A 27,425-nucleotide genomic window follows, 5' to 3' on the forward strand; every position below is an offset into this window, starting at 1 on the left:
GCGTGTCATTCTTTTATCTTCCACCACTATGGCGACCAGCTGTACATTTCACGGATTGGTTGGCGTTCAAAATGCTTCTAGATATCAATATGACACTAAACATTACTGGAAATACGACGGCTACATTGCCCTCCCTGACAGTGACTTAGCGGTTGCTGTGTTCAGATTCGGAGCTAATACTGCTTCGACTGAAGATGGTATCTATTTGATGCACGCACGCGCCATGATTGGTTCTGCTGTAACTGATGAGGGCACGTCTACTCACACTCTGCATCTATATGCCAATGATGTTCGCTGTTTGATACTTTTCTGTCACATCACTCATGTTATCAACTCAGTAAATCGCAAGCAGTTTCCTTTGAGACTAGCTTATGCGACTACTTTCAACGGTTGTTAAGGCCTGACGCTCTCTCGAACTGTTCTGGATCTTAGAACTGATCCTTTTGCGCATGGTCAACTGTATACAGCACTGTCGCGTGTGAGAAATCGTGAAGATTCGCTGTGCTTATTTGGGAGAGGAAATGAGGACAGAGATACGGCAAACTTTGTGTACAAAAGTCTGCTTTTGTAATAGTGGCAATAAATCCCAACGCCCGAAGGTCATTGCTTGTATTTCTATAAACTAAAAAGCCAAGCTTGAGGCTGGCACTATCAAGATGGTTGCACGTATCCATGACAGGAACTCACGTTATTCAAGGTAATGAAACATATACTCACCGGCCCCTCATCTGCACTCGCTAGGGGCGACTTTCATGTCTCAAACTCTTGCAATGCGGTACTTCACAGAATGATGGCTGTGGCTCACCCTCACCTGCTCCGAGTCCACCCACTCCTAAGCCACGTCCTGTTCCTAAGGCGCGTCCCGTTCGTAAAGCACCATTGGAGGAATCCACACCACTTCCCCGCAAAAAGCAGAAGGTGGTCCCACCAGAAAGCCCGCTCACAGAATCCGAACTATCGGAGGAGGAAGTTGAGTCTCCAGTTCGAAGATTGCCTCGACAAGCTCGACCAAAGGCCAGCCGCAAGACTACGGCATCCGCTAGCGCACTAAAGAAAAAGAAGGGAAGAAAACGACCTGTGCTGATTGTTCATTTTGTCTCGTAGTTGATGCTGATTTTCTCACTTACTAGTGTGCTTGTCTCATACCACATCTGCCTCACTCCACGTCGCCGTTTGCCGTTGCATGTTTTGCTCTTCTCGCTGTCATCCGTTCTTCCGTCGTGGGACTATTATGCCTTGGCGCATGTAGCACTCTTAGATGTACTTTTACTGTCTGCTCATACCATGTATTACAATACCGAAATGAAATGGTCTTATCAGAATTTATCACCAGATCAGAACATATAAGTAATTTGGGCAGATCAATGCTTCTAAGCTCAAAATCCATGCTAAGGCACGAGTTACTTGCCCAACCTTCGTCAGCTTATCTACAATTGAGTTTCTCGACCAGATCTTATACGTTGTTCCCCACACCTTGCGCGCGCTGATACGCCTGGTGCACCTTTTGCGACCTTGCACGTCCTGGTCAGCCCTTATCAGCCCTTATCAGCCCTTATCCGAGTTGGGGAGTTTCGGTGATGGTACGTTCAAGGCGTACAAACAGTCATGCCGTAGGGAAGGAAGCGAGCATAACGAGGGACCCGTCGAGTGGAACTTTGGCAAAGAGCCCAACAATGCCAAATAACTTACATACTTACTATTATTTGGAAATCACAGAGTATACTTGACCTGCGAACAGCTTATGTCATAATTCTAATCATTTGATTTTCCAGATGTTCCTGCAGTCGTCGGTCACCCACTACTTTTGTTCCGAGCTCGATGGTTTGTACTGTCGAGCTCATCGTTCACCCCATCATTTTTGCTGTTGGTTTCATTGGTTAGAGTATCAGTTTGTACTGTTGCTCACTGCCTGAGCCAGCTGCACTAGACAACGATCTCCTTCGTCGCCCCGACCTGCCGTATCCCTCATGAATCCCAACGTTCATATCTTCATCGACGAAGGGCGAATTTTCACATCGCTCAATGCATCCTCCCCTCCTGCCCTGATACCTCCTATTCCTAGGCCCTGGAACTCCTACCTGGAATCTGATTCTTCCCCCGATAACATCAAAGACGTATTAACTACTCAGTGGGCGTACGAAACGCGCCCATGGTTTCCTCTCATCCCCGAAAATCCTGTTTTCGATGGCGCAATATTCGGCTGCCTTAATCACTCCTTCTACTCCTTGCCCATAGAGCCTACATCTGACGGTCGCTACACTTTACGCGGAGACGTTAGAAGAGCATGGGAGAACCTAGAGCAAAAGTTACTTTGGTGCCAGACGTGCCTAGCGCAGAACATGCCCTTCCCTTGGTACGGTCAACCTCCGCGAACTCCGGCTGATTACGGATACACGAGGTCTCACGTGGATGCGAAGCTTGCGAAGAAGGTTGCTCTGAGATCACGCGACGCGTTCTTAGGTATGCAGAGGCTCCTTCACGTCTGTTACAACAACTTATCGTGTTCTCAGGCATCGCGGCTCTATGTACATACTTCATAATGCATCGTCTAGAGAGTCCGACGAATAGTCCCTCCAAATGGACCTCTGTCTTGACTAAAGACCCTCAGTGTTCTATACCCCCTGCATGGGTGGTAGAGCTCTCCCGCACATTCGTCGGGGATTTTACAAGTGCTGTACCTCGCACCGGTACGATTATCAACAGCGCCCACAGTCTGGGCTGGGACTCAGATGTGCACATGTTTGAACGCTTTAATGTTCCAACTTGGGTGTATTGGCCTCCTGATGGCGTGGTCGGAAAGCGCTGGAAAAATCACGCACCTTGTGCAGAAGCTATAGCCGTAGCAACTGAGAAAAGTTTGTGGGGCGATCAGTCTGATGCTAATCCATGGGGTGCTCAGTTTGACGGTAATCCGTGGGGCTCTCTCACCGACGGTGATCCGTGGGCCGCCCAGGCGAATGATCCTGGAAGTCTTCAATTAAACGATCCGCAACCTGTATCCAATGCTGATACTCAATCCCCGCCCGACTCTTCCTTTTTTCCGAAACCAGAGGCAGGTAGTGGGCAGAGACCTGGCGAGGATTGGCAGCAGTTCTTTGCCCGCCAGGCAGCACAACACAAGGAGAAGGAGGAGAAGGAGACGCCCTCTCAAAGGTCTGCACGTCTGAATCGCATAGAGATGGTGGGCCAGAAACTTCCTGGGAGGTCTAGCAAGGTCAAGGTGTTTGAATGGGAACCCCAAGACGAGCATAACGGCTTTTTGTTGCGCAAGGCCGTCACTAAAGCTAACATAGAGGGAGTCTGGGGAAATTATAACAGGTTTACAAGGATCTACAATTCCTTCGCCAATCAGTGGGACTTGTGTCTCGCGCTCAACCCAGATAGCGAGCCTGATGGTGATGATCGAGAAGATGACGACGACATCATGCCTCCACTCCCTATCCGCGGCCCCTCAAATGTCCCTCCTCCGGCCCCTTCCAGTTTCTCGCATGATATATACAGATACTTCGGCCAAGACGTTTCACTCTCATCAAGACACACGGGCATTGAAGGACTCGTGCCTGTCTTGCATCACCATTTCGGATATCGACTCAATGCACCTACGTCTGCTCCCTTGTATGGGTCCATACGACTCGAAGCGTGGATTAAGAAGATGACATGGGATCATGTGCGCAAGCTCCTTGGTGATTCAACAACAGAAACCGGCATGATCGCAGAGCCACAACGCAACAGTATCACGTACTACATCTCGTATCTAGTGAACTTGAAGGACACTGAGTTGGACACAATCCCGCCTGATGTCTGGGATTTGGGGCCACACCCATCTTTACCAATCGTGCATGCTCATATCCGGGTTTCTTACGCAGATTTATCACAACGCAGGTTTTACATAATCGAACCCCGCCAGTCCCCAACTCTTGTCGTGTGGACACTGGCTGTCCCCGACCCCATTACTGCTGTCATGTGCCTGCGACGTAACTGGGGGTCAGATATGAGGGAGATCGCATTGGCTCTCCTTAAAAGAGGCATGTCATTCAAGACTCTCCAGCGGATGGCCGTCGCCCCCACCTTGCGTCGCCCCCTTACTGAACTTCGGACATACACGTTGGGTCATCGAGCACCCCCCTTCCGAGCTGTGTACGCTGATTATGCTGTATACGAGCAACTACGCCACGAGTTCATGAATCGGCCTCGAGCAAGGGCTGCTTTCCTGCATGGAGGACTCGTGTGGCGGTTGGCTTTGCACAGCCTCGGTTTCGACCATCTTCCTTCTGTTCTTGATGGTATTTCGACTGAGGCCGTTCCATTTGGCCACCTGTTGTTTTGGAATGGCCAGACTTACTATGACGATGGGCTGTCGGATCAAGAAATCGATTTCATTTGCGGAACTTATTATATTGAGAAGCGTGAGCTTCCCGTTATCCGGAATCTCAGTAGTACTAATACTAATGCTTTCTAGCTCAGAGCACGGACGTAGTCTCCTGGTGGCCTAGGCCCAACGCTTGGGATGCATCGGGCCTGAACCTTGGTTTTTGGTCCGCGCGTTGCGAAGATTGGTTCCAAAAACGTCTTGACAACATCCGAGAAGGGGTTTCCCGCGCGCGACATTCATCCACCAGTGACGCTAATGGTCCAATGACCTCCACGCAATGGAAGCGCTCCCTGAAGTTTAACCCTGGCACAAACAAGCTGATGCAAAATATGTCGGCAGCGTGTTACGATCACATGTCGAGAGCATCTGGTAAAAGCGGTCTAGCTTACGTCCCTCTTCTCGTACTGATGTTTTATTCTAGTTTGGACTGACACATAGTTTGTACAAAAGTTGTATGTTGCATGCCCGTTACTCTGATACACTGTTTCATCATCACATACATCCGTAATTTTCCTGCTTGTGGGTGGTGATCGGTCGCCCTTAGTCAGGCGACTCAGGCCGTACTAGCCTGAAGGCGCTGTTGTTGCCTTAGATCAACGATTCAATGCATCTTTTTTTTCTGGACGGTTCGGTGTGGACGTTTCACGTTTGACTTTTAAGTACTCTCACTTGTTACGAACCGAAGAAATTGGGTTTTTACCCCGAAGCGAGGTACGAGTGTACGGTTAGGATTGTGACTGTGACAGTGGCACCACGCATTACCATGCTCCAGCAGGCTCAAACCTGCCTGCTGCCTACTGCCTGAGAAAACTTTTTACACCGGCTCGCACATTTGATACGATAAGTCAGACAGGTGTTCATGTTGGGTGCGAAGGGATGCATGGGGATGTCAATATCTAGATCGCAGCAGTATTGACTCCATCGTGGAGTTGAAATCGTGGAGTGGAGCATGACTTTCGTTGGGCCAAAGAGCCAGGGTAAGGACGAGGACGAGGGCTCGGATGAAGTTGGTCATCGACACATGACGAAGCCTTCGGGGCCCGGAGCTCGACGGTACAAACCGTCGAGGCTCGAGCTCGCATAATCCTTGTATTCCCGATTTCATCGCCAACCTTCAGAGTGACCGGGTCCTTCGCTGCTCCCTGGTTCAACATCGCCGATGGACGGCCTACCCCCTCATTCACAGCACGACGGTGTACGGTCATGTGTGTCTTTACCCTGGAACTATTATCATGTTGCTTTCACACGAATCTGTTGTGTACCTTTGATGAACTGGGCCGCATGGTAAAGCTCTGGTATGCGGTTTGAACCGCGATGAACGTGTGTATTCTGACTTCGACGGGTTTGTCCCTTTTTTCCCTCTCGGGCGTTGCGCCACTTCATCGGCTTCTTTCAGTACACTTATGTTTAGGGCATCTCAGCATATCATATATCCATCTTCGATGGAAGATACAATGGATTTCTATGGACGCGATTCTACGCACCGTCGCGCTAGATCGTGGTCTGTCCTGCCGAGAAGTTCTACCTAGGCGACCACCTCGAGCCATTCTCGACCATTCATAACCTGTTTCAGTCTCGGTCACTCAGCGATTTGTATTGCTGAGAGGTAATTGCGACTTATTCCTCCTCCTCCTCCTCCTCGTCATTGTCTGACACTCTTTCACTTTGTAAAAATCGCGTTTAAGTGGAGTTGAAGTCAAGATTGTTGCGATCCTCGCCCGACACTCCACTCGTGTTCGACGATGCAAAGCTCTGAATCACAATTGACAACCGGTTCCTAGAAACTTTCATCCTTTATCCAATCAGATACGCTGTACAATACTAAACTACCGCGACTTTCATCCATTTGAATGTTTGAGTCGGAATAGACAACCTCTCTGCTTGACGCTTGGTCAGTCCTGCAAGCCATTCGTCGTTATACAAGGCTTTAGGTAATTCATCAACTTGTGCCCTGGAAGTCGTCGGATTGCCGATTGCGCGTATCCGTTTCATTGGTTTTGAACCTTGAGGGGCGAAGATATCGGCATCCATAAGTCTTTGGTGATCAATGATATCTAACTCCCGTTCCATCGCACGGCGCCATACCATATTTTTGACACGAAGTACCGTTTCGATTTGATTTTCAACGTCGCTTTCCTCCGAACTCATGCCGCCATCTCCTAGTGTCTTGACTAATAGCTGAAGCCATTGCCAGGCTGGGAGGTCTTCTCGGTTTTCGTCGGTCGTTTGCTTGACGAGATGGTCAAGAACCGTTACTCTCCGTAGATATTTCTGATAGGGCATCAGTATCGGAATGGTATAGATATCTCGAGCATACATTTTTTCGGCGCGTCGTTTGACGAGTAGATTTCAGCGTTTCGTCCTTCTTCGCTATCAACCTCTCCTCCACCTCTGCAGGAGTCTCCAATGCGCCTTTTGCTGTGACCTTAGCCTGCGCAGCCGTCCAGATTGTACGTAGGCGCTTGTAGCGATGTTGAAGGATTTCCCTGAAATACGCTTCTGATCTTCGGATTGGCCAACTCTCTTCACCAACTCTTTTCTGCAATTCTTCCAGGAGCGAATCGATGATACTACTATCCCAGGGTGATTTGAATCCGTTTTGGAGATCAAAGGTGGGATCTCTTGGATCAGGACCTGGGCCGTCTTCGTATTCATACGCGTAGACATCCTGGCGACTCGCTGGCTCATGGCCTATGAACTCGGTGTCTTGACAAATTCCGAAAGCGTCTTTGAAGAGACGCCGAACTTCTCCCTACTTCAATGTAAGCGAAAGCTTTCTTTACTGCATTTCGGCTTACCAAAACAAAGTCTCTTTCGTGGTTTACTTCGGCAGCCTTCTCTCGCTGAATTTCATCTTGCTCCGTTTTTTTCCTCCGGGGACTGCGCTTGTTGGCGGCCGGAAAAAATTATTTGTTGATGAAAACACGTCTCAGCGCAGCTTCCACACCTCTTGCGACCGCGTCTTCCATACTGTTGATAGGTGTTGTGTTGTGTTCCTGATGTGGCGGAACGTCTTGCTTGGACGATGATTCTTGAGGGACTTCCTCAGCGTCCACCTAGTATCGCGCGTAACTTTACATCACATCCAGCGACATCGGACACTCACATCCGCAGCTACCGCTAAAAGACGAGTCCTGTGCGATATTCCGCGACTTCTCCTTATCTTCTTAATCGCATCAAAACACGGGGTGCCTGAAAATTGTCTTGCGGGCGGCGTGGATGGTTGTCCTGCGTCCCTTCGCCGAGAGGGGCTGGTATCCATTTCTGTGTCCTGGTCCTGTAACCTGTGACGTCTGGAAAATCGCTGTTCCATGTTGGCCAACTCGCTGTCTTTTTCCGCCTGGGGTGTGGATTTCAGCATCCTACGCATGAGTGAATGAAACAAAATCCTTGCCTTCAACTTATCAACTTCACGCTGTAACCTCCGCTCCATCTCGGTGAAGATCACATTTTCGCGCTCCCGAAGCTGTCTTGTTGTCATCAACCATTTTCCTGTCGAGTTATTCACCTCACCTCCTCATTTTTCTTTCTACTCAGCTCTTCCTCACGTCGGGCCAATTCTTGACCCAGCTTTGCTTCTCGTTGTGCCAGTTCTTGTGCAAGTCGTTCGCGACTATCGTCTAGAATTTGCTGCATGCTAGCTTCTATTGAATTGCGATTAGCCTGGCTGAGCGCTTCGCCGCTTTCTCTAATGTGATCTTGAAGTTGTTGCTGCTGCTGGGCACGGTTGTCCTGTCATGGTCATAAGCGCACATCTGGCGGTCGAATGCTGCGGGGGATTACCTCGAGTTCTTTGCGGGCCATTGCTAGTTGCTCTTCCCGCTCTCCTAGAGCTGCTTCCCACCGCTTTTTTATTTCGTCCATGTTGCACGAGTATTCTGATTGCTTTTGTTGCGCGTCCTGCACCGGTCACTAGTCAGATATTGGTAATGTCCAGTCAGATACTACGAACTGTTTCCATCTCACGCCTCATATTGTTTATCCGCTCCGTCTGATTGTAGACGATTTCGCGCAGTGACTCTGAGTAGTCAACTTCCTTAATACGACGCTTGTCCGATACCTGAACAGACACTGAGCCTGACATCAACCTCGATTCATGTACACCCTGGACATACCGGAGTAGCGAAGACTCGCTGTGCATGTAGCCCGCTCTTATCGAACTGAAATCTTGGTGTGGACTGACCCGCATCTTCACCCAAGTCCATCCGTGAGGCCTCCCTTTTGTCTGATTGAGCCGTCTTTGTTCGGGGCTGGCCTGTGCCATCGTCCAAGGGTTCTTCCAGGTCCATCTGGGAGGTCTCTCTCGATATCTAGATAGACAGTGAACCTGGCATAAACCACGCCTGATGTAAACATCGACGTACCGTATTAAGAAACATGTTGCATTGCAGTATATCCAACTTATTATATTGAGTCTGGGGCTGACTCGCGGAATCTTCCATTTCTTCGTCGTTAAACAAGTCTGCATCATAGGATGTTTGTACATCTTCCTGCTCAACGCGAACATCAAGTTGCATTTTTGCCGACATGGTCATAGGAGTGGTAAACATCGATAACTGTAGCTGCTAGATGTGGATATCTTGTACTATTCTGTCCTGACGACGTCGCATTTTACTTGTTTTTCATTTCCAAGTACTCCAACCGTCGAACAACAAACGTTAAGGTCGCCTGATGCTCACTCTTCGGTCACTATTGTTGAACAACAACAAAATATGGTTCAGATTACCAGGACTTGCGTCATAGCGCTGTTTACAGCGGCTTTGTAATTTGGGATGGCGGGCGGTGATATAGGCCTAGTGTTGTCATAGTTGCTTCATTCTGAGAAACAATAGCTACGTTTCTCCTGTCTCTGTGGGGTGCGCTCGGTTCTGGATTAGAAAGCGCGTCGCGTCGCCGAAACCGAGATCCACGACGCGAAATAAAATCACATTAATTAGGCCCTGAGTCTGACTAAACCCGTTCAGTGCCTGATCATGCCGTGAGGGAAACTGCAGGGTTTGTCAATGTTGCGGTGTGTTGCGGTCTTACTGACTTTGCGAATTGGAGAGGTTGCTTTGTGACTTGTCTGTCTCGCACTCTTGTGAATTAAGGTATGGAATCGGGAGAGAAAGGCAAGGACACGACCGCATAAACAGTCATGCCGTAGGGAAGGAAGCGAGCATAACGAGGGACCCCTACAACGACGAGCTCGGCAATACAAACCGTCGAGTCCGTTTGCAAGGAAAAGATGAAGGTATACTAAGCCAATACTAAGCGTATGATACTAGTAGTACGGCCCATGAATGGACCGATGAAAGAGCACAGCAACGATAAATAATGTACGTAATAATTTCACACATCCTGCACTTGGTCAGAAGTAGTACGTAGCACCAGTGCGAACGGTATCATGTACCATCGTATCCATCTCCCTATTCACATGGCACGACTGTATGTACGGTCATGTGTGTATTCAAATGTTCTGTAGTCATCGTCGTGAATATTTCAAGTCTCAAGCACCGGCACTTTTAAATCTTTTCCGACAATTTCACCAAAGGGGTGACAGGACCGTGCGCCTTCGATAATGTAATTTACCAATACATGGACCCGACAGTTTGTACCGTCGAGCTCGTTGTTCACAATGGCCTTACCACCTCCGTACACGGCATAACTGTATGTACGGTTATGCCCGCTTTTCTCTCCTGATTTTATCGCCAACTTGAACATTCGGAGATCTTCGCTACTCCCTGGCTCGACGTCCCCGATGGCCTTTGCGTCTTCGCTCCGGAACTACTGTCGTTTCACCCTTTCGTCGCCCGCTTTCCTACTCAAGTTCAATTTGTCATTGCCGTCATTTCTCTTCGTCGTCGTCGTTACATGATGGAACGTTCTACTGTTCAAGTATACCGTTACTGTGAGTCCCACCCCTTTTCCCTTGGTTTTCGTTTCAATTTAAATGGTCTTCCCAGTACAAGACCTGCATTCCTACATCGATAGGCGACGGTACATCCCATGTTACTGTTGTATTCAAATAGCGGCTATGTAGGTAATCGCCTTGTACTTCGTCACTACCGCTTCTTATTGCAATAAAGTCGCTGCCATTGTTATTTAATGACGCGCCTTTTTTCGTTTAAAAGGTTATCCTAGTTGGTTCTGCCTCCCAAGACATTCGTCTCACATCCCACACCAATAGGCGACGGTACATACTGTCGTCAGCACCACCCAACTCATTCGCCTCTGTATACATAATGCCTGCGTCTCGTGCAACGCTCAAACGATGCATGTGTGAGGAGTGCATTGGTAAAGGCGGATATGACGACAAAGGCGCACCAAAAGGAGTGCTCATGGCAGAACGTTCAATCGCGTCTCACGTCTGGCGTGTAAAAGCAGAACGTGCTGAGCACGCCGCAGGAAACACTGGAGCCGGGAATGTTGACTTGGATTGTGTCATCTCCAATCTTTCCGCGTGCACCATCGCTGGTAATAGGGTTGTCAGTCCCGTCTCCGCTATTACCGGCCATCTTAGTCGGTTGACCCTTTCCACGGACACTTCGCAGTCATCATCATCCACTTCTTCTATGGCCGATAATCTCTATCGTCAAGGACCGCACATGACTCATGCAGTACCTGTCGCTGACCATGACCTCGACCACTCGACGTTGTCAAATTCCCTGCCACCACCTGTGAAAATTCGCAGAGCTGCTGGTGATAAATCATCCAAAAAGCACAATCAGCGCACCGTGAAGGCATTAGAAATTCTTGACAACATCGAGTCCCGGATTCAACGGTGCTTTCGCTTGTTGCTGCATTCTGGTAGCATCAATGACATTAGTCACGAGCTACTTTTACTTCGCAAAGCTCTGGAGACTATCAGTCAACAGGCAGATGTCGTCGTCACGCGAAAGAAGGCCATCGTATCACGTATGGATGAATTGTCGACCCAGTTCGACAGCCAAAAGCCGTCCGATGACTCGCTGAAAGTACCTGTCGAGATTAATACCCGTAAGCAACGAGCACGTAATCATGATTCTTTGTTGATTGTTCTCTAGACACCCCTCAGCAAGCTTCAGTAAATCGGTCAGACGAAATTACGCAAGTCGTCCTATTCTTTTGTGTTACATGTAGGGTTGTCATGGGGGTCAGCAGGAGTAGCTGCGATTTAATCATCCAGATAATTTCCATCATACTGTTTCTGGCGTTCCGGAAGTCGGACAGCAGTCTCAGCTCTTCCCACGAAAATATCCTCAAGCAGATTCCTATGACCTCGGAAAGCGCAGAGGCAAGATTCCATCTCACCGGAAAAATCGTCCCGTATGCCGTCCGCAGCTGTCATTGCACCTACGCCCCGATTTATGCACCAGGCTCGACGACCCCAATATATCCTGAACGGTGCACACATTGTCCTACGCCCGGGACTGAATGTGGCAAGACCTTGCTTATAGTTGGCGCCGATGGAGAACCCCGTCCCAGAAGGACTTTCATGTACCATGATTTCAAGGATTATCTGTCTGGTCTCCTTTCTCGTAGAGATATCGAGGCCGTGATGGATCAGGCGTGTGATGAACTCATGGATTCCATAGACTCCCCTCATATCCCCTTCGTCAAAAATCCATTTGATGCTCAGTTTCTCCGTCAATTCCGTGGCCCAGAGTCAGGCTCACTGTTCGTCGATAGAGGAGAAGAAGGGCGCTATGTCTTTGCCCTTCATGTGGACTTTTTCAATTCGGAAGGTCTGAATTTGCGCGGTGCTAGCACGTCATGCGGAATCATTTCCATGGCGTGCTTGAATCTACCGTTGGATATCAGATATAAACCCGAGAACATGTATCTCGCGGGCATCATCCCGGGTCCGAAACAGCCATCTCTGGATAATCTCAACCACTATATCCGACCACTCATCAATGATCTGGTGGACGCGTGGGAACGCGGTGTCAAGTTCTCCAACACCGCTTGTTATCCCGACGGACGGCTTACTCGCAGTGCGGTTGCCCTTGTTGTCTGTGATCTTCCTGCTGCTCGTCACATCGCTTCTCTAGCTGGAGTCAGTAGTCATTTCTACTGCAGTGCATGCCAATGCTATCACAAGTCTACTTATGGAAGAGTCGACTTCGAGACTTGGGAGCCTCGTGACAGAGAAAAACTACGAGAATATGCTGAGAAGTGGAGAGATGCTGCTACGTCCTCTGAACGTGCCAGACTGTTTAAGGCTCATGGCGTGCGCTATTCCGAGCTTTGGCGTCTACCATACTGGGACCCCTCCCGGCAACTTGTGGTCGATCCAATGCACTGCGTATTAGAAGGATTGGTCCAGCACCACACTCGTAGTCTGCTCGGTTTGACTTCAGAGTCCACCGCGTCGACTTCGGCCCCTCCGGCATTTGCGTATGACTTTGGCGAAATACCTCCCGGGACAATGTCATCCAAGGAAATGACGCAGATATCTGCAATTCACGCTCTTCTTATTTCCCAGATGACTCTTTCCGATGACGAGGAATGTTTAAACAAGCTGAAAAGCTCCCTGCTTCGCAAGAATATCGGACCGTTAAAGTTTGTGTGCAATTCCTTATGTTGTATCCCACAGAAATCCAGTAGAACGCTGAAGATTGACTATGTCGAAGCTCTTCTCAAGTGGGTAAGCTCTTCATGATTTCCATTGCCTTTTTTTCGTAACGTTTATTCACAGCGTTGCGCAAAGCCTCTAGCCGCCCCTCAAGAGGAACGTCTATTTGTGGCGGCAGATGTCCTTGGACGTATCCGCGACGTTATCCGGGATACATCTGTCCCGAGTTGGCTTGGTTCAGTTCCCGGTAATTTTGGAGAGGTATCTGCTGGGACGATTAAAGCTGATGAGTGGCGATCGCTTGTCGTGGTCTACCTTCCCATTGCCCTTCTGAGCTTGTGGGGGGCCGGTACCTCGCATTCTTCTGATGAACTCGCTGTTCGCCTCAGAGCTGTTCTCGATCACACTATGGAACTAGTCTGTGCGGTGTATCTTGCATGTGCACGAACAATGACGGCAAGAAGGGCACAAACCTACCGCTCTCACATTGCTAGTTATGTCGGGAAGTTGAAGAAGATCCATCCTACCTTCTCTCTGCGCCCAAATCACCATGCGTCGTTCCACATATATGACTATCTCCTCCTATTCGGCCCTGCCCATTCGTGGTGGTGTTTTCCTTTCGAGCGTCTGATCGGAATACTCCAACGTCTTCCTGTGAATCACAAATTTGGCAAGTCCTCGTCAGAACGCGAATGAGCAAAGAGCACTAACATTCTCTTAGGAGAGCTTGAGAACACAATGCTTCGTTCATATATCAAAGCTGCAAGGCTTCGCGGTTGGCTTGCTCGACCGGACTGTCCGCCTGCTGTTCAAGAGTGCAGGGTCCTGTTTGATAGAGTGTATGCCCCCAAGAGCACTACCAATGCTAACCAAGAGTTTGCTGAAGATCCCATCAACGATGTCATCCGGGTACCGGACGATGCAACGACCAGTCCGGTGCCTGAGGACTTGTACACCCTCATCAGACGACGAACAGCAGTATTACGCGCGACACTCAAGTTCGACGGTGTTTTTTATAGCAGGGCGTCTACACACTTGGGGAACAGCCAGATTCTGTTCTATCCCTACGGAGATCGGTCGTTGACCCCTGTCCCAGCCAGTATCAAATACATCTATGGTACGCTGACAGAAGAAGTGTTATTTGCTGTCAGGCGAAATCTCCCACTCGATCAATATGACCGTACGGTCGATCCCTTCTCGATATACCCTGATTTTCCAGCAAAATTGTACTCAGCGGACCTCGAAAGTCGTCTCGAAAATGTCAAGGTCTCCTGGGTAGTCAGCCATTTTGCGCGATGGACGGTTTCCGGCCGTCACGCAGTGATCCTGTCCCTATCTCGTGATTGATCACTATTTTTTCTCTACTTCACTGCATGTATAGGCCTGCTTAGCAATGTGACCGGTATGGTCAGGAGCGTTCAGGATGTCGTAATAGAACGCGCAGAAGTTAATTGCAAGCTCGATTATTTTCGAGATGCGAAAATGAAAACATTAGGTTTGAGACATCACTTTGCTTTCTGTAAAATGAAGTGAAGGATGAGACAACCAACGACAATGCGGCTAGCGTTAACTGCGTAGTTCTTGCGAAGCTTATACGAGTACAATGAGAGGGTAAGTGATACAGTAGGGATGTAGTGGGGATATCGGGTATATAACAAATGTGGTGAGATCTCGCGGAATCAATTCGTATCGACGCTATGTGTGCGCACTCCACTTGACCCTTGAAGTGAGTGAGGTAGCGGAGATGTTAGGTGCGGAAAATATGGTTCTGAAGCACGTCACGTACCCCCGCTCACCTTCTCCGAAGTCGTTGCTAAGATCGACGCTTACACCTACGTGCAATGTATGAAGTCCTTACGCGCAAGATGAACGCAGACCCACCCTGCACCCTACTGAAACTACGTGGTTTGTGACGCGCACGCATCCACTATGGAGTCTGTGCAAAGCCGCTCGAGCGCCGACAGACAAACGTGTGAGATGGCGTCTTGCGGTTGATGCTGCATTATGCAGAGTGGTCGTCGGGCCAGAGGATGACGTTTGAGTCCCCGCCGGGTTCTGAAAGAAATCGCGCTGGCGCTTTGACTTGTTAAGAGCAGTATCCACCGACGAGGCGAAAAAAGCTTACCACAACTCGATCTCCTTCTCTTCTTCGAGTGCCGATACTGTATGAGAAAAGCGTCTGTGACATCTAATCAAAGTGAGGAGAAGGTACGGAAGATAGATCGGACTCACCGGGCAGAAAAAGTCTTCTTTCGTTTGGATGAGATAAGAACGACGATCGATGAAGGAGCTCGAGATACTTGGTGGTGCTAGGATAGACGCGGCGTCAAGCTAGAAGCAAAGCAAGCAGGTATTGCTCACTTAGACGAACGACACGTGAGAGAAGATATTAGACTTGCCAGGCGAAGAAAAAGGACGTATACTGTTTGGACGATATGAACGATGAAGGAGCCCGAAGCACTTTGTGGTGCTGGGATAGATGCGGTGCCAAGATAAACACAAAGCAAGCAGATATTGCCCACTTAGACGAAAGGTAAACTTCGACGGGTGAAAGACAAAACTTGTGAAGCAACGGCAACCTCACCTGGGACTTGCTGTTGCGCTAAATTGAAAGATGGGAAGAAGGCTGGCATCTAAAAATGTACAATTAGCTGCGTATTATGGCCAGAGAGAGTGACTTACAGTTGACGGATGAGTCCGGGGAAGTAACAGCCCCGACACGGGCTGATGTCCGCGGTTGGAGCGTCGTCAAGGTTGATGAGCCATAAATCGATAAACGACTCATATCAGTAGAAACATGCCTGCGCTAAAATATTCGTCGAAAGGATCGGGGAATATTCCAATGGCATGCTCTTTGAGATCACACGAGATCGTGCTTCCCTTAGTTTGTACATGCTATACGTTTCCCCTAGCACCATATACTGACGAACGAAGGCATACGAATTGAGCTGGACGTGCGAGCGCTATTTGAAAGTCAAGACTTGAGTCCCTCTCTCGCGCATACTCACGACGATCCTGTCACCCTGGACACGACCATACAAACAGTCGTGCCGTGGGGAAGGAAGCGAGCATAACGAGGGACCCCTACAACGACGAACTCGGCAATACAAACCGTCGAGTCCGTGTGCAAGGAAAAGTGAAGGTAAATTAAACGTATGCTAGTGAGGATTAATGGACTTGGAACTTTGGAGATGCAAAGAGCCCAACAATGCCAAATAACTTACCTAATGATTTCATCGTATGTAATAATTTCACACGTGACACGTGACACATGCACTTGGTCAGACTAATCTACTGTGCTACTACTTCCTTGAACTTCGACTTGTTCCCCTGGCGCGACGGTATGTACCATCGCGTCCATCTCCCTTGGCTATGGCACGACGGTTTGTATCGTCGTGTCTTTCCTTCATAAGGATGACGATTAAAACATGACGAAGCTTTCGTCGCCTGGAGCTCGACGGTTTTTACCGTCGAGCTCGGAGTCGTAATGCTCGATGCTCTTTCACTTCGATGATCCTAGTCTTCTTACTCCATGGTTCAACGTCCACGATGGACGTCCTATCATACTATTTATTTACGCTTTACGCCGCACGACTGCGTGTACGGTCATGTGTCGTTTTTCGTCGCCCGCTTACCCCTCCCGACTTCAATCGGTCATCGTCGCGTTCCTTTCTCCCCGTCTTTGCCGTTACATGACAGAACGCTGTACTATACCAATTTAACTTTATTTAAAATTGAAAAACTCATCTCGGCCGTTTGTTGATTCCTCCGCGGTGCATAATGTCGTTAGCGTCGCCCGACCCATTCACCTCCCTACTTGAGTGAAATATTTGTACTGTTATCGTCACTAGCTCCATCTTGTCCTCGGCTTTTTCGATTAAACTTCAGTGGTCCTGATCCACATATTCAGTTTAAATCCCGCGTGTCACCACCCTCTATTGTCGCGTTCCGGTTTCACTTCACACACCAAACTTCATTGTCATCGATCCCTTATAATTCCAAGGATCAATCTGCACTCGTTTTCCACCAACTTGTCGCATTAAAACAGTTTGTACTGTCGCGCACTTTCCTCGCTTTCTACGTCGTCTACCGTATCATTATACGCGTCAATCCATAGCTGCTGCCAAATCTAACTCATCGGTTCATCCGAGCTTACTCTTGTTCGTGCTCTTACCTTCACTATTCACCTGTTTGTACTGATTATCGGTGCTTCACAGGCGACTACCATCATTCCATGAGTTCCCAGGTCGTCCCACGGTGTCATATCGAGTCCCTTCCAGTGGAGTTACTGTCATACATATTCACATTAGCCACACACGACTGTGACTCTGAAGAAGGACGCGCGTTCAGTCCTGAAAGTGTAACTCTACCGACTGTACTGGCGTCCGTGAACTCCCGCTGGAGAAAGCTCGCAATATCTGTCCCGACCTTATGGTCAACACTCAGTATCGATCTCAAGGCGCTCGTCCGATCACATCCCAATCACGTATTCACCTTCCATCAACAACCCTTTGATCAGTTGTCGAGTTTTATCACGCGGTCGAAACATTCCTCGCTGGACATCCTCATCGACGCTCGCGATCCAAAATCGCGTGAATTGATAGGGTAAGACGTTCGCCTTATTTACAGCTCAAGGAAGTCTAAACGTCTCTACCTTCAGGTGCATGTCTCCGTCCTCCACTGAAACCAGCCAACTCTATGCAGACTGTTTGCCCCACCTCTTCGCCTTTTTGTTCCTGCAGATGGACCGATGGCGTTCGCTGGAGGTCATCAGCGATACTTTAAAGCCGCTTTGTGCTGCACTTCGACTTCTCAGCTCGCACAACCCGACTCGAAGTGGTTCAGCAGCTTCGCGCCTTGAGTTCATCAAGCTCAAGCGATCCAACGACTTTTACCACGCCCATGCAGAACAATTCCTCCCTCCTATGGAGCTCGATAGTGTCCCGTTCGCCGTCTTGACTGGCGCGTCTGATCAAGACACCATTGCGCCATGTCACTCCCTCCCGAAACTGCGACACGTGGATATCTTTGGTGTTCCGTTGAACTGGGCAGGTTTCCTTCGTACCCTTGGTGTGGGTCACTGCATTCAGTCATTGGAGCTTTCGTACCACGACAGAACTCTCAGGCCAACGTTTGATCAGTTTTCAGCGATAATCAACGCGTGTCCTCTGCTGCGAAGACTTGTCATTCGGGAATCTGGGCCGGTTCTTTCGCAGCCATATCACCGTCGCGGTGTCGTGTCACTTCCGATGCTTGAGGAGCTTCACTTGGGGTACGTGGGGTACGTCGAGACGGATTCATTGATCGCGCTACTCAGTCGCCTTGACGCCCCAAACCTTGTCGCACTTTCCATCGAGGACGTAAATCCCGTCGTTCCACGAACTATCAGCGAAACCGGCACAAACGTTGAAAATCTCCTCAGCTACTGTGCAACTGGCTTCAGCGAGCACCCGGCAGCCGTCAGCAGAACTAGCATGCTGTTTCCAAAGCTTCAGCGATTGTCGCTCAATAGGGTTCATGCAAGCGTCACTGCATTCAGCATCTTCATGTCTGCTTTCTCCGAGCTGCGTGATCTATCGCTACTTCGCACGCCAAACGCGCTGGCAGCTCTGTTGCTGGATGCGGACGCAACTATACCCCGCCATTCCATCACGTCCATCCTGGTCTCCCCGGTCACACAACCGGAGTTCCTGAAGCTGAAGCAACTTAAGGACGTAGGCCTTGTGTTGACGGGAGACGTTGAAGAGTTAAGTCCTTCCATATCTTACCCAACTATATCAGCGAGTCACTACTATGATTGGGCTGCCTGGTGATCGGGAACGGGCGGGTGATGATTTGTTGAAACATGTATTAGTACATCCCGCAGTGTATTATAGAATATAAGTTTGCGTCTACTATAGAAGTTTTTTTTTTGTACATCGATATGTAGTAGTATATGCTGTCGTCTATCTTGTCCTGCGAAAATGTGATCCGAGTCTGCGTGCGTGGTACGTTGCTGATTTCAAAGAGCTGCATTGAAACAAATTCGTAACGTAGACTGACTTATCTTGTGCTCGCAAGCTACCACTTCGCATCGATAAACGATAAACGATCTTCCCGATCGCGGTATTATTACATAAGCCTGAGTCATTTAGCCAATCCAAGTTACTATACAAGTTTCCTTCATCTTTACCTTCAGTTTCCTTGCACACGGACTCGACGGTTTATACTGCCGAGCTCATCGTCATAGGCGTCCTTCCGCTTTCTTCCTCGTCATGTTCGCTTCCTTCCCTACGGGATGACTGTTTGTACGGTCGTGTCACCGCCTTTCTCTCCCGATTTCATCGCTTTGAACGTACCAAGTCCTTCCTTCCCCTCATCCACGCGGTAGGGTTGTATGTATGCAATCCCGTGACTACCTCCGAGTCTCCGACGTAGTGCCCAAGCACTTGTCTTTGTTCCACACTCTTGAGATCCCGGGCTACGACCACTCAACAGTTTGTACTGTGCTGGGATCTGACCCATTATTCATTTTTCAGTTGTCCTAGCTCGCTCCTATATTTTCCTATATTATAAAATACATGCAGGCAGTGTTATAATGTACATAATCGTTTGCGATGTCCATTCTGTTCCAAATATTGGGGCTGCACTCATCCAGGTCGTGGATATCTTAGTTAATAAGTAAATCAAAGTATGCTGTTGGGCTGACGCGGGCATTGTCAGTGGAGTTCATTGACCTACGATGTCCACAATACGCAAGGTCTAAACTAGCGACCCACTACTATTTTCTTAACTAATACCTCGCCCATTGACAGTCTTCTTAAGATACACACCGAGCATCCCACCCCTACTATCTGAAGTGAGATACCATGGCAAGAACCCCACGGACTCGTCACACAAGGATCGCTGCATCCCCACACAAGCAACAACCAAAAAATGTGCGTGATTCTATTCAGTACAGCCAAGACAAGCTCTCACAAGCATTAGAAGAGGAAGCCGAGACAGCGACCGATTACACAGGTACCACCATCAGCGGTCTGCCGTGGAACCCGTGCACAAGTTCGCGCACGGTCCAATCTCAATCTGGAGCGCTTGCAGAACAAACGACATTTGGAGGAGAGCTTGAAGGAGACCATACTGTACATGGATGACAGGATTGAGAAGAAACAGATCGAATTGGCCCAAACGTGGATTGCAAGGGGTCAAACAGACGCCGAATTGGCCCAGACACAGGCTAAAGTGGCCCGGAAACAAGCTCAGCTGGACAGGCAAAAAGCCAAGCTGGCTCATCAACAAGCGGAACTAGCATTGCAAGAGGCCGAGCTGGCCCGGCAAGAGGCCATACTGGACAAGTTGAAAGCGTTGAGACATGGTTTGAATTATAATAATGTATTCTACGATATAAAATAAAGCGTGTCATGTAGGACTAGCTACTAGTATGCAGATTTGTGTATTACATATCTCAGTAAGCAATCTGGGCGGAGGAAGTACAGTCTTATACGTCCCCCCCTTGTAGTCATCCCGATACCAAAGTTCCCCAAAGTTAAGAGCTGCTGCCCCACCACCACCATTTTTACTATTTTTATGACGTCGGGTGATTGTGGGGATCGATGGTGGTGAGCTTGACAGTACAAACCGTCCGGGCAGATTCAAACCCACGTTCGATGACGTATCCCTTCCACCGCCTCGTGAATAGTTAATGATTAGCAGTATCAGAACCTACCAGACTTAAAGACAGCACTAATACCGTCCATACTCTCGAGACGAAGACATCGGCCTCAAGCCAGCAGGACTCAGTTACTGAAGATGCAGGGATAGAAGCAGGAGAAAGCTGACGATATGATGAATAGACGGAGCTAGACGAAGAACACAAGACATCAACGCGCACAGAAACCAACATAATCGTAGACGACACCACTAATCTCAGCACTTCGCCGATTATCACCCCCACCTCTCGTACACTCCTACCATAGCTTCATGTCCTTGGTTGCTCCGGCAGCCGAGTACGCGTTTACGACGATCAAACACCGGCAGACCATTCAAGTTCAATATCCGTATACCTAGAACAGTTGGCCCATCTTCGATAAGTCGTGCATCTAAAACGGCCGGCGGGAACGGCGGACCAGGGGGTACGTCCCATCCTGGGGCATTTGCAGACTTACAGATGAGGCGCGGGGCACAGGGGCCCCCTAGACTAGTTAGTATTGTCCGACATAGGGTAGCACACCCCAATGGACAATAATTCGATTCAAAAAAAAAAGTACAAACCGTCGTGTTCAGAGAATCGTGTAGATTGAAGACGATGAGCTCGACACCATCGAACTCCGAAGGAGTGTAGCAAAAGCATAGTCGGCTAAGACGATGAGCTCGATAGCACAGACCATCGAGCTCAGAAGGAGTAAGCGACGAAACAGAATGGAAGTTGATATGAGGGTGAAAGGAGAAACTTTCCTGAAAGCGCACAATAACCAATATTAGCTCTCAAAATCGATGAATGCCAAAAGTGGAGGCGTCAACTCGCTTCTAAGGTCAGGTGCTTCGGGGAAGCCCACAAGCGCTCCATTCATGATTGTAGGGAAACTTTCCGCGAAAACTAGTAAGCAGGAGCTCATTCAGAGACGCACGGGTAGCGACAACAAAATCATTCTCACCAGTTACGTTGTTAGTGAGAAATGGGGAATATGACACGTCAAATGTTCTTCATTTCGTTCGTGCTCGGATTGATCTTGAGCGAATGTTTTCACCGCGTGGCGGCAATCGAGTGATGTTGTTTGGTGTCAGAAATCGAGGCATCGAGCGAGAGAGTAGCGAAGGACTCGGAACGTTGATAAGAAAGGCGCGGACATACTTGCGTCATGCCTCGTAGTTGTAATCGAGGAAGATGATAATGGGGATGAAAGGTCATCGGGGCTCAACAGTACAAACCGTTCGAGCTCCGGGCGACGAGCACTTCTTCATGTGTCGATGGTCATCTTGACGGAGTTGCATGTGAATGGAGGAAAGACACGACGATACAAATCGTTGTGCCGTAGCCAAGGGTGATAGACACGATGAAAGCAAACGGATATCGCTTGCTTAGACGAACGGTCAACTTCAGCAGGTGGAAGACAAAACTAGCAAAATAGTGGCAACCTCACCTGGGAGTTGCGCTATCTTGAAAGATGGGAAGAAGGTTGGCATCTAAAAGTGTACAATTAACTGCGTATGGTGGCCAACGGGAGCGACTTACAGTTGCCGGACGGGTACAGGGAAGTAACAGCCCTGGTAGTATGTTTGGTCTGATCGGAGTAAGGATGAATGGACTTTCCAGGAACTTTGATGTACGTAATAATTTCACACGTGCACTTCCTTCCCCCTGGCGCGACGGTACTACTATGTGGCTACGGCACGACGATACAAATCGTCGTGCCTTTCCTCCATTCACCTCCAACTTAGTTAGGATAATCATTAACACACGAAGTTTTCGTCACACGGAGCTCGACGGTTTGTACCGTTGAGCTCGCATGATCGTCGTCCTCCCGATTTCATCGCCAACTTTCAGAGTGACCAGGTCCTTCGCTACTCGCTAGTTCAATGTTCCCGATGCGATGGCCTTTCCACTCATCCACACGGCATGACTGTATGTACGGTCATGTGTGTCTCTGTTCTGGAACTATCGTCGTGTCGTTTTCGTCGCCCGCTTGCCTTCCCGACTTCAAGTTCCCTTCTCCCTGAAGACAGAACGCTGTACTATACGAATCTACCCTTGTTTGAATTCAAAATATCACCCCAGCCGTCATATTTCTATCGGCAATTGCTTCGTTACCAACAACCTTATAATTAGACTCGATAAAACAACGTGATCGCCCACTCAGATTCAAATTGGAGAGTTTAACGTAATTACAAGATGAAATAATACAATGCTCATGTCTTAGTCACCGAACCACCGAAACAAATAGTATTAGCGAAAGTGTCCAAATCCGATGAGGCCTCGGGAAGACCCCAATAAGTTCGTCTTGGATGTCATTCCAAGAATAGGCCCGGAATGGCCTGCCGAGAGCGTGCGAGGTAGGTTGACATTGCAAGGCAATATTAAGTCTTGCTAGATCACTTGTGGCAGAGTGCGAGACTTAGGACCTAGACGGTGAAATTAGTCATGAGCTCTGCGAGTCGAGGCATGGCCGACTCGGGGCATTACGACGGAAGTGGGCTAGATAAGTTCTTAATGCATAAGTGGGTGATGAAAAATAAGATGAAGGCAATGATGGGCGGCGGTTGGTGCAATGTTGTCCGTAGAATCCGTTGATGCTGAACACCTGAAAGGTCAGCTTCGATGTCAGAGAACGGGTGAGAAGTAACGATGATCCTGAAGTTTATGAGCAGAATGAGGAGAATGTCGCTTCGTGTCTTGGCCGTGCCATCTCGCTTCTGCGCGTCAATTACGACCACACGGAGCCCATATTTGACTCTGAGAGCTTCTGTAGTAGTTGTACACAGAATGTCCGCTGTGATCTTCAACGCACTAGGATACAGAACTACATGTACCGCTCATCTCATCCCCAGATCGCGGTTGGTCGACTCGCAGTTAATTGGCATTATCTGTTTCAGTCTTAGTGTGAATATCTTTTCGAGTCTCTTTCCCATCGGTAGAATGTGGAAATCGTAACAACTTTCTCAAGACTCACTAAAGTTCTTGGTTTCTGAATAATCTCTGATGAAGCGGGCGCATCCAGGGTTCTGCTGAGAGACCTGTCTCAGGCTAGTGTTCGAATGGGTAGCACGGCAGCCTGAGAGTCTGGCGGCGACGAACATCGTTGAAGAGGTAATGTCAGTTCAGGGTAGCTCAGCCGTGCATACGGCTAAGTCGGCAAAGGAGGCAGAAAACTGCTATGACCAGCCTTTGGAGTGTGCGCAGCTCAATAGTACAGACCATTGAGCCGATATTGATCAACTGCGAAATTGTTTGTGATTACGGGACTCATAATGCCGTAAAAGTGTAATCCAGGGTGCATCAACCTCCAGCTCCATGAACTTACCATGGTACCACTTCACAGACAATCGTGACGTTATAGTTTGTGCCCTTCTTTCCAAACTTCCATGTTTAAGTATTTTCCGTCGATCAGTCGTCGGGAAAACTCATCGGCGACCGTCAACTTCAGCCGCACAATTGAGATTCTTCAGTGGGATTGCGGCCCAAAGTGTGCGCCACTCAGAATTATCAGACGGCCTCAGTACTCTTTTAGGTCACAATTGTACAAATTCCACATGGAAAGCTTTTACTTAACTCCGACTCGGACCTGTCCAAATTTTATTAATCTTACTAACAGCGGAATCCTTTCACTAGTCGTAGGTGAACTTTCTGTAGCCCTATGTTCAACGCTCCGAAACGCTTTATCCGCGAGCCTACTTCCAGATAGGTCGTTTGAGGCAGGTCGTTTGAAGGGTTCCGTTCAACGGTTACCGATAAGTTTGGATCTATCAAACATTCTTCATTAGGACACGCTAATATCATCTTGATTTGTGATAACAGTAGCCTGGAGCTTTTGTAGACGGCTCAACTTCCCATGTCCAGGGCACATCTTCGAACAATTACCGGACTGTAGCGGGGTCAAAATTTGCATTGCTGCCAGCAGGCCCCAGAAACACCAACCTCTCCTCCATGGACAAACCGACAACTTCCGAACTGAATCGTTTAATCACCCAAGAAAACAAAGGAAACACTGAGAGCATCGGTCATGTGTTGTCCTTCATCTTCAAATCGTTCAATGCCAAATTACCCCCTGCGGACACCCTCAAAAAGCCAGACACGGAGTCTCTCTATGACTCTACCACCAAAACGTGGCGCATGCCTCTTGCCACAGCACAGACAATTGAGAGCAGTTTCTCATTGTTCCTCAATAACCTCGACCAAGCGCTTGCCAAATATTTGCCAGGACACATCCCTCCCCCGCTATGGTTCGGATCGCACACCACCAGGCCAGTTGGCACAACCGATAAGCCCGATCTTGTCCTATCAGACGAGGTGGACCTGCAGTGGAACAACATGCTTGTAGTCGCTGAGCTGAGCTCAAGCATGTACTCTGCCGCAGAGCGCGCCGGAATGACGCTTGACACGAAGGCCTGGCTCGTTTTCAGGGACCAGCCGTGGAGGCGTTTCGTACTCTTTCTATCTTTTTACAATGAGTATCGCGAACTTCGCGTGCACTTCTATGACCACTCGGGCGGCATTGTAACCCTGCCAGTCGACATACATCGGGAGCCTGACACATTCCAATATATCATGGCATGTATAGTTTTTGGCAGACGTGACTGCATAGGATTTGACCTCACAATCACCATGAACCCAAAGATGATATCACCGGTGTCCGGATTGTTGTGGGCTCAAAACATCAAGACTCTTTCCCGACGAAGGAGAAAGGCGGTTGCTGATGATCGCTCCAAGCCCCGCGTGCAACTTGTACCGCTCTCTGTGGATCCATGTATAGCACCTTTCCATTCACATCCCGTATATCTTCCACCCTACACCACCGAGAACAGGTCTCCGCCACTTTCCTCAAGGCCATACCCCTTACCCACCGAGCTCACAGCTGAGCCCATGGCAGACTCCAGGCAACCAAGGTTTACCCCCCACCCGTCAGATCGTAGTGGCAACGATGAGGTAATAGGAAAGATTACCGTCAACGACCACGAATATCTTTTATTAAAGGTCCTCTTCTCCTGCCAAGGACTCGTAGGCCGCGGAACCGTATGTTACCTAGCTAGAAGGAACGGCGAAGAGTACATTGTGAAGGATCACTGGGTGAAAGGAAACAAGGATGCCGTCTTGAACGAGGTGAAGATGTTAGAAGAAATGGAGGGTGTCTCAGGCGTTCCGGAACTTGTGGAATACTGGCTCGTTGAAGTAGAGAAGGGTCAACCCGACGAGACGCAGAACTATCGCCAGATAATCCACAGTAGCACAATGAACATGTCTCGCACACATGTCCGTCTGGTCTTGAAACCTCAGGCACGTCCTTTACACATGTTTCGAAGCAGGAAGGAGTTTGTCAAAATAATACGCGACATTGTGCTTGGTGAGATTGCTACTTACTTTGGTCGCAGTCTATGTCAACTAATTTTGTGTTACAGTTCAGCAGTGTGCGGTTGAAATGCACCATATTTTGCATAGAGACTGCAGTCTAAATAATATCATGATAGAGGACTGCGAAGGCGACAGTCGAGGGGCATTGATTGACTGGGAATTCGCTGCGCGCATCGCATCAGATAATATGTACCCCGCCGATGGAACGGTAAGCGACCTACACTTATTGGAGACGAGTGGTTAAGATATGTTCAGGGAACGATACCGTTTATGTCTATCGATCTCCTTGATCAGATGGGCAAAATTCAACTGCTGCAGAGCCAGACGGGAACATTAGAGCACGAGGAGGCCTCACTCACTACAGTCACCGAGGTTGAAGGAGTCGCACATTTTTATCGCGACGATCTTGAATCTCTGTTTTACGTCTTCGCTTGGGTCTGTATCGTGTTCAAGGGGCCTGCCGGTACAAGGCGCCACCTTGACCCCATAGTGCACCGTCCCATGGGCTCTACAGATTGGCTGCCAGAAGAATGGCAAGGTTCGCAATTGGATGCAGCACGATGTGCAAAGGACAAGTCATACTTCTTTTCGGAGCATTCGCAGAAATTGCGCCTATGCGAACAATTTGATCCCTATTTCAAGGATCTTGTTCCCCTCGCAGAGGAGTGGTATGACCTTCTTCGCAAGAAGAGATCGGATAGAAAGGACGCGGAATTCCACAACACCAGGACAGAGGAACTCCGCTTCGATGAAGTAGTTACGTTGCTGGAAACGCATCTCGCTAGGCTTTCGGACGATGAAAGAGGCCCTCAATTCGTGGTATCTCGACTGGAATTGCACGAGTCGTTGGACAAGCTGAACAAGTCATTCAAAGACCTAAATGATGAACTGGTATCACAAAAACGTACCAGAGAAGATGATATAGAGGATGACGTTGTTCCGCCAAAGCGATGCAAAGTGCGGTGATCAAGCTAGGACGGTTTCCTTCTATTTATTATACCTATTATATTTTTAGCGTCTGTATCGCGAAAACGCACCAGTTAGATTATGTAATAGTGTATGTCGATTCGAGGAGGACCAGTCCGAAATGGCTGACAGACTGACTGCTGCCCATCCCAGATTTTGCGGAGCTTGTTGTATACGACTCGAGTTTCCTTGAGGAAGAAAAGTCAATACGTCACCTGCACGCAAAGAAAAATGCTCACCTTCGGCCTTCACCCCCTGCAAAAATTCCTGAGCATCCTCCACCAAACCGAATGCGAACTGATATGTAAGAGGCCTCTCATTTTGAACGAGGTCAGGAATCCGTGACTTTATTTCAAGATGACTGCGAGATTTTGAAATTGCGGTAGGATAGGTACCAAAAACGGTCAGCTCAGCTGAGTATGTAGCATCTACGACAAGTGTCTCACCAGACGGTAATTCTTGATGAGATTTGCGCTTGTATTTGAAAGCTTCCAGTGATATCGATGGATGCT

At 48.8% G+C, this 27,425-nt stretch overlaps 5 protein-coding genes across 5 annotated transcripts; 4 read left to right on the forward strand and 1 right to left on the reverse strand.

Annotated features, from left to right (window-relative positions):
- Window positions 1-1,967: 1,967 nt before the first annotated feature.
- Window positions 1,968-4,810, forward strand: F5891DRAFT_1199601 (uncharacterized protein; the record flags this gene model as incomplete). The annotated part of the gene is made up of 4 exons (XM_041368777.1): window positions 1,968-2,460; window positions 2,511-4,406; window positions 4,460-4,741; window positions 4,794-4,810. 4 exons carry the CDS (start codon window positions 1,968-1,970, stop codon window positions 4,808-4,810), a joined length of 2,688 nt encoding a protein of 895 aa, XP_041216958.1.
- A 1,575-nt stretch (window positions 4,811-6,385) lies between these two features.
- F5891DRAFT_920096 (uncharacterized protein) lies at window positions 6,386-7,046 on the reverse strand (the record flags this gene model as incomplete). The annotated part of the gene is made up of 2 exons (XM_041373767.1): window positions 6,386-6,601; window positions 6,690-7,046. Coding segments are annotated over 2 exons (573 nt in total), but the record flags the coding sequence as incomplete, so codon positions are not given.
- A 10,096-nt stretch (window positions 7,047-17,142) lies between these two features.
- On the forward strand, window positions 17,143-18,721 carry F5891DRAFT_1219287 (uncharacterized protein; the record flags this gene model as incomplete). The annotated part of the gene is made up of 2 exons (XM_041369382.1): window positions 17,143-17,513; window positions 17,569-18,721. 2 exons carry the CDS (start codon window positions 17,143-17,145, stop codon window positions 18,719-18,721), a joined length of 1,524 nt encoding a protein of 507 aa, XP_041216960.1.
- Window positions 18,722-19,756: 1,035 nt separating this feature from the next.
- On the forward strand, window positions 19,757-20,860 carry F5891DRAFT_1199606 (uncharacterized protein; the record flags this gene model as incomplete). Its single annotated transcript, XM_041368778.1, has 4 exons — window positions 19,757-19,825; window positions 19,875-20,259; window positions 20,598-20,683; window positions 20,738-20,860. 4 exons carry the CDS (start codon window positions 19,757-19,759, stop codon window positions 20,858-20,860), a joined length of 663 nt encoding a protein of 220 aa, XP_041216961.1.
- A 4,106-nt stretch (window positions 20,861-24,966) lies between these two features.
- F5891DRAFT_966720 (uncharacterized protein) lies at window positions 24,967-26,013 on the forward strand (the record flags this gene model as incomplete). The annotated part of the gene is made up of 2 exons (XM_041376244.1): window positions 24,967-25,227; window positions 25,537-26,013. The coding sequence occupies 2 exons, from the start codon at window positions 24,967-24,969 to the stop codon at window positions 26,011-26,013; spliced, it is 738 nt and encodes a 245-aa protein (XP_041216962.1).
- Window positions 26,014-27,425: the final 1,412 nt, after the last annotated feature.

This window comes from Suillus fuscotomentosus, assembly GCF_016647785.1.
Source record: "Suillus fuscotomentosus strain FC203 chromosome Unknown F5891scaffold_195, whole genome shotgun sequence".
NCBI lineage: Eukaryota > Fungi > Basidiomycota > Agaricomycetes > Boletales > Suillaceae > Suillus > Suillus fuscotomentosus.